Source organism: Pteropus medius, unplaced genomic scaffold (assembly GCF_902729225.1).
Source record: "Pteropus medius unplaced genomic scaffold, Ma_sr-lr_union100, whole genome shotgun sequence".
NCBI lineage: Eukaryota > Metazoa > Chordata > Mammalia > Chiroptera > Pteropodidae > Pteropus > Pteropus medius.
The window spans coordinates 57,826,608-57,833,400 of NW_024344378.1; the positions used below are offsets into that span (position 1 = coordinate 57,826,608).

A 6,793-nucleotide genomic window follows, 5' to 3' on the forward strand; every position below is an offset into this window, starting at 1 on the left:
CCTTCCTAGGTCCATTTCATGGATGAGGAAACTGGGGGGAGGGGAGGAAAAGAGAGAGGGAGGGAGGGAGACAGACATGCAGTTTCAGTCTGCTGGTGTGCAGCTCCAGGCGGGTGGTGTGGTCTGGTCCCCCGGGCAGGCGCCTAGGTCCCCGGCAGCCGCCTAGGTCCCGGAGCAGCCTAGGCGTCCCCGTGCGGGGGGCGGGGGGAGGGCGTGGGCGGAGGTGGCGCAGGAGGGAGCAGAGCCCGCAGCGGGAAGACCGGCAAGGCGGCTCCGCTTTGTATGCAGAGTGCTGTGGCCGCTGGAGCAGGTGAGGCGGCGCGGTTCTGGCGGCCGGCCCCGTGGGTCTCTGGTGCGGAGGGGCCCTGGCGACTGAGAATGGTGCACAGGATGAGCTTTACAGAGCCCCAGGCTCAGAGCAGCACAACCAGGGTTGGGGGTAGCACCCTACCCCTTATCTGGATTTGGACTTCCACAACCTCAGTGCCCTCACTTGAAACGTGGGTGGCATGCTACCTTGCTCTGTGAGCTGCGAGTAGAGGAGGTAAAGTGTGCATGGAAAGTGTCTGGCCACCGCGGGCATTAGGAAACAGGAGCTGTTTGATGAAATTTCAGGAAACAAAGCTGACGTCCTTTTCTCCATTCTTACCTCATTAGGAGATTGATAGTATTTATATTATTTGTTCGTTTTTCTCTGACTGATGGGGAAGGTGGGATGCAATGGAAGTCTTCCCCCAGGGTTTCAGGTGTTCCCACCTCGAGAGCTTCCGGGAAAAGAAACCGGAAGCTCAAAGACATTCCATTCATACCGATTTTAGCTTTGAGGTGTATCTGCATTCCTGGTGGTCAGTTACTCTAGTCTGGGAGGGACATGGCTGTATGTTTCATCTTTGCAGCCCTGTTTGTAGCCTGGGGCTTGGTACAAGTTTATTGAGTGGACGAGTGAATGAAGTCCGGGCAAATTTCTGGAGCCCTCTGCATTTGGTAACTCTGCTCTGGTCCTGCTGCACTTGGCTAGTTTGGAACTGCTGGTATGGCTCCCCATCATTAACCAGCCTTAGCTGATGGTCAACCAGAGCCTTGGATTTCTGCTCTGAACATAGTGCATCCCCTACAGTTTCAGGCAGCTGTGGCTGTTTTTATGACTTAAATACTGGACCTTACACTTGTCCCTGATATATTTCATTTTTTTCACATTCATTTCCAAATGACTCTTTTTGCCAGATGACCATGGTGCCAGAAAAATCCTTCTGCCTATGAGGTTTGTTAACCAAAATAACAGACTACAAACTGTCTGGAATTTGTGCCTTGATCTTGTAAATGGCCAGATGGGACTCATCTTTAAAAGCCAGATCAAATGCATGATGAGTGACATTTATGACAGGTGACAGATAGATTTTACTGATCTCATGTTAATTTTGGCCATACTTTGCAATAACTGCTACTAACTTAGCACTTGATCATGAAGAACAGATATATGCTCACAAATAGACATAACCATTATATGGGACTTTACGAATATCGGGAATAGGGTATTCCTCTGTAAACTGTGTTTATCAAAATGGGGCCCCAGAACCACATGCATCAGAATCACATAAGCCACTTGTTAAAATACAGATTCCTGGGTCACATCCCAGACTCACTTAACTGCATCTCCTGAAGGGCTCTGGATTGCACTTTCAACATGCTCTGGAGTGATTCTGATGGTTCCCTGAAGGTTGAGAACTACTAGTGGGATTAATGACAACTAGAGGATTTATGAGGATGTTGTCACGATAGTGTGTATAATGATATGGTGGCTCTCCATGTCAAAATATCTGTCATTAGCATTACCAGCTGGAGGCTCTGGAGACCAAATTCCAATTTAATCTTGGCAGAGGATCTCTTGTGTTGAGGTGGCGTGAGAGAAAAATGGACAGGCTGCGCTAGGTCATGGAGGTATGGACCAGGTTGGTGTGTTTGGGAACTGCAAGCTGTTTTAGGTGACTTGAGCATAGGCATGGAAGAGGTCCATAACAAGGGTGGTAGGCATCCCACGACCTTGGCCAGGCATGTCTTGGGAAGGAAGAGAGAGCCAGTGTGTTGATGGCTCAGTTTTTGTGTACCTGGCAGTCTTCATATTTGCCATGTGTCACCTGAGAAACAAGACTGGCAGGGCAGTTAGTGTCTGAGACCAGGAGAGCGCACTGTGTGTCATGCCCCAAGAATTTGGTTCTATCCTAGAAGTCATGGTGTGCCATGAAAAGTCCTGAGCACACTTTGGCATTTGCTGCTGTTTCTATTTGGATAAAATATGACAAAGTGATTTCTACTCACATTCCCCGAACAGTTCTATCCCTGAACTTTGCATACAATGATCTGATTCCTTTATCATCAAACCGTTTCAAAGCCTGAGGTTAAGGAGAACTTTTGAAACAAGTTCCGGCATCAGACAGACCTGGGTTTGAATCTGAACCCCATTACTTATTAGCTGTATGACTGTGGGTAAGTTGCTTTACATCTTTGAGTCTCAGGTTCTCTACGTCCCAGCCTTGGGGTTGAAGCAGCTGTGATTACCCCTACCTGGACCCCGCTCCTCCCTGAATTCCATACAGGAGGCACGATCCCTGAGTACCATTTGTCTCTTTCCTTTGTAGGTGTCATTCCTGAATCTCCTGATATTTTCTCACATGCACCATGAACATCTCTCACTTCCTATCCTTGCTGCTCCCAGGATCCCTGCAGGGTCAAAACAGAAGCAAGTCAAAGGGCATCCTGTACAACTTCTCTGACCATTGCCAGGATTCTGTAGACCTGATGGTCTTCATTGTTACCTCCTATAGCATTGAGACCATTGTGGGGGTCCTAGGCAACCTCTGCCTGATATATGTGACAATTAGGCAGAAGGAGAAGGCCAATGTAACCAACTTGCTCATTGCCAATCTGGCCTTCTCTGATTTCCTCATGTGTCTCATCTGCCAGCCGCTCACGGCTATCTACACGATCATGGACTACTGGGTCTTTGGCAAGGCCCTTTGCAAGATGTCAGCCTTCATCCAGTGTATGTCAGTGACAGTCTCCATCCTCTCACTTGTCCTTGTGGCCCTGGAGAGGCATCAGCTTATCATCAACCCAACAGGCTGGAAGCCCAGTATCTCACAGGCCTACCTGGGGATTGTGGTCATCTGGCTCATTGCCTGTTTGCTCTCTCTGCCCTTCTTAGCCAACAGTGTCCTGGAGAATGTCTTTCACAAGAACCACTCCAAGGCTCTAGAATTTCTGGCGGATAAGGTGGTCTGTACTGAGTCCTGGCCACTGGACCACCCCCGCATCATCTACACCACCTTCTTGCTGCTCTTCCAGTACTGCATCCCACTGGCCTTCATCCTGGTCTGCTATGTGCGCATCTACCAGCGCCTGCGGAAGCGGAGGCGGGTGTTCTGCAAGGGCACCTACAACTCGCAGGCTTGGCAGATGAAGCAGATCAACAGGATCCTTGTGGCAATGGTGGCTGCTTTTGCCCTGCTCTGGCTGCCCTTGCATGTGTTCAACAGCTTGGAGGACTGGTACCATGAGGCCATCCCCATTTGTCACAGCAACCTCATCTTCTTGATGTGCCATCTGCTCGCCATGGCTTCCACCTGTGTCAATCCTTTCATCTATGGCTTTCTCAACACCAATTTCAAGAAGGAGGTCAAGGCACTGGTGCTGACTTGCCAACGGAGCACCCCCGTGGAGGAGTCTGAGCAGCTCCCCCTGTCCACAGTACACACAGAAGTCTCCAAAGGGTCTCTCAGGCTCAATGGCAGGTCCAACCCTATTTAGCCAGGTCCAGGGTATCTCCCTGCCAGGTTCCTTCACTTAGCTAAGTGAGCATGCTGCAAGTTGAGGGTGGCACTCCATCTTTAATGGCTTTCTGGGACCCAGATTGGTTGGCAAGAGCCTGTTTTTGCATTAATTTGCATTGTGAAGCCTGATTTCAGATGATTCAGCTATTTGTTCCTGGGAAAATTCTGAGTTTGGATTCTGCAGGTCACAGTACACCTCACAGCTTGAGCAAATGCCAGAACTGGAGATAGTAGGGTTCATTTTGGGAACTCAACAAAAGATGCTCAGCCTGGGAACCTAGAGGTTTCATCTCTACCAATGAGACTGCAAGGTTGCTGTGAGGTGAGAGAAGGAGCATGTGGAAGGAGCTTTGGACCTTGGTCAGCCCCTAACCTCTGTGAGAGATGATGTTTTTGGATAGACTTTGTAATAGGTATAGAATTCTATGGAGGCAAGACAGCGGGGTTACTATTGTCTGTTTAGTACATACAGCTGCAGAGAACAGATCTTGGTACCCTAGGGTTCTCAACACTCCTCTGCAGTAGGAAAATCAGCCCTGAGCAGCAGGAATTCCAGGATTCACACCTTACTCCATCCTTTTTCTCTTTCATTTCATCTGTTACCTTGTATGGAAATACACCTGCAAGTATCTCCTCTTGAAAAGATTGTGAGCACCTTGAGGGTGACATCTGTATTGTCATAGATCCTGTGTCCTCCATGCCTCAGACAGGCCCTGGTGCAGGGAGAGAACTCCAGGAAGCTTTGTCATAGTAAACATATGGGAAAGATGCCCTTGCTGAATGCTTAACCAAGGAAAGGTGCCCTGAGCCATGCTCCATCCAGCATGGGAAGGACCCAGGCTGCTGTAGCTACCCACTATTGCCTGTACTTCCTTGTCTCCCAAGTCCTCTCTTGACAAGGTAGCTGGCCAGGGACTCTGCAACCCTCTCCAGTGTTGACTCACTGTCGAGGCCTACAGTACTCAAAGCTGTGACTCCAGCCTCCTTCATTCCTCACTCTGACCACTGAACTGACTTTCTCTAGGAGATATGCTATGATTCCTCCAAATCCTCCTCATGACTTTGGGCCTCCCAATGGCCTTCAGCAGTGGCAGGAGCAGGGAATACTTGGAGTCTGGATTAATGGGTTACTGACTGGAAGGAGCAGGGGGTCTCCCTTCCTCCAGTCAGCCAGGGAAAATGAAGAAAGGGCCTCAATGAGTGTGCATATCTCACCATAGAGGTCATAGCCCAATCTTATGGATGCCGAACCAGATCCGAGGCTTTATCTGTGTGTGGACTTTCTCTTGCAGGGAAGGAAATGTCAAGATTGCTCATGGGCCACCTTGGATGAGATGTCCAGGCCCGCAGCTAGACCTACTCACCCTCTTGCAGAGTAGACAGTGGCTGGATCCACCATGGTCTCCCAGGGCAGGGTATTCAGGTACCCAGAACCCTCAAGGGATCTCACTGTGAGCTCCTGGGGTTGGTTCCACACAGGGGATCTGGCAAAGGGCCAGACAGCAGAAGACTGAACAGACCAAGAACCTAGGCAGCCAACTCCTAAGACAAGTGCTCTTTTTGCCACCAGTTCCTTTCTTGGAGCTGTTTGTTTTGTCCCAGGTTTTGGTCATATCTCCAATTCTGTTCCTTTGAGTAACTTTCTTGGATGCAGATCGTGCTTGTCTTCTGGTGCCATTTGCTGCTGGCTGCTCCAGATAACGACCTGCCAGCAAAGCCCAGGCCCTAAGAACCATCCAACAAGATGTCATTGACAAAGCTCTCCAAGGAATCGGGGGTCTCAGGTCCCTCCAGATCTCCCGCAATTGCTTGGAGTTTGCTTCACATCATTCCTTCCACTGGTGTCAAGATACTTGAGGAAAAGAGTACTTTAGGGTGCTGGCATGCTTGAGGATCAGGGTACCAGGCTTCGCATCTTGTGAAGGTGCTTGGCATTAGGTATTGGGGTAGTGGGTGGAAGCCTCATTGAGTGTCTTCTGTGCTCCCCTCACCTTGCTTAGGTTGACACAGCCTGCTAAATAGTTGTCTCCTGTTCCCAGTTCATAATGACCCTTGGGACTGCCCATTGCTAAGCACCCTGGGAACTTGCTGCTCAAAGTGTCTTCAGAAGACCAGCAGCCTTAGTATCACTGGAGCTTGTTAGACATGCAGAATCTCTGATCCCACCACAGACTTTTTGAATTGGAATCTGCATTTTATCAAGATCTCTAAGTTAATGGTGCACACATTCAAGTTTGAAAAGCTCTGCACTAGGAAACAGATTGCCCTGGAGCCTAGAGCTACTCCATGTGCACCAGAAGATACCCACTGTGGGATCTGGGGTAGACATTTAGGAATCCTAGTTTTGGAGATATGACTTTAAAATGGAATTGCCAAAAGTGGGGATTCAGTTTTGGTTGTTTGTCTCATCTCTGGCTGTATTAGACATATTTCTTCTGAAGTCTTTTTGTGCCTTCAATAAATATTTGCCAAATGAACAGTTTGCATAGTTACATTCTTATGAACGTGTCCATCTGTATTCTGCTCTGTTTCACTTAGAACTGTATCATCAAGTTTTCAGTCAGTCTTGCTGGATATTATTTTTGACAGTCAATTAAGTGTTTAGAAAATGCTGCAGTGAAAACTGGTTCCTCTGAACAGTATCTCTCTTCTCTGGCCCAGCTAAGGAACTGACCCCTGTTTGTAGTGAGAGGAACCCATCTTCAGAAGAATGGCAGTGCTGGAATTGGAGACTCACACCCTCAAAGACTGTTTGGGAACCCTCAGTAGGTGCAAAGCCTTATCAAATCCTGGTAGTGTGAGCTTAAATCTTGTCTAACTCTAGCCATTCCTTTTTCAAGAAATGACCTTAGCTAGTTTTTTTTTTCCATTATGAAAGTAATGTATTCATTATTAAAAATATGCAAAATATACAATACTAAAATGAAAGAGGAAATCATGTTCTACCACCCAAAGAAAATCACTAC

The 6,793-nt window shown here is 48.3% G+C and overlaps 1 protein-coding gene across 2 annotated transcripts; it reads left to right on the forward strand.

Moving 5' to 3' along the window:
- Window positions 1-237: 237 nt before the first annotated feature.
- NPY4R2 (neuropeptide Y receptor Y4-2) lies at window positions 238-6,297 on the forward strand. 2 transcript variants are annotated; one of them, XM_039872321.1, is made up of 2 exons: window positions 238-310; window positions 2,637-6,297. In XM_039872321.1, exon 2 carries the CDS (start codon window positions 2,677-2,679, stop codon window positions 3,802-3,804), a length of 1,128 nt encoding a protein of 375 aa, XP_039728255.1. In that variant the 5' UTR covers window positions 238-310; window positions 2,637-2,676; the 3' UTR covers window positions 3,805-6,297. The 2 variants fall into 2 exon arrangements, with proteins under 2 accessions (XP_039728255.1, XP_039728256.1); XM_039872322.1 differs by lacking the exon at window positions 238-310 and adding an exon at window positions 426-544.
- Window positions 6,298-6,793: the final 496 nt, after the last annotated feature.

Coding starts and splice junctions, on each gene's coding strand:
- NPY4R2 (XM_039872321.1), top strand. CDS start 2,677: ATGAACATCTCTCACTTCCTATCCTTGCTGCTCCCAGGATCCCTGCAG.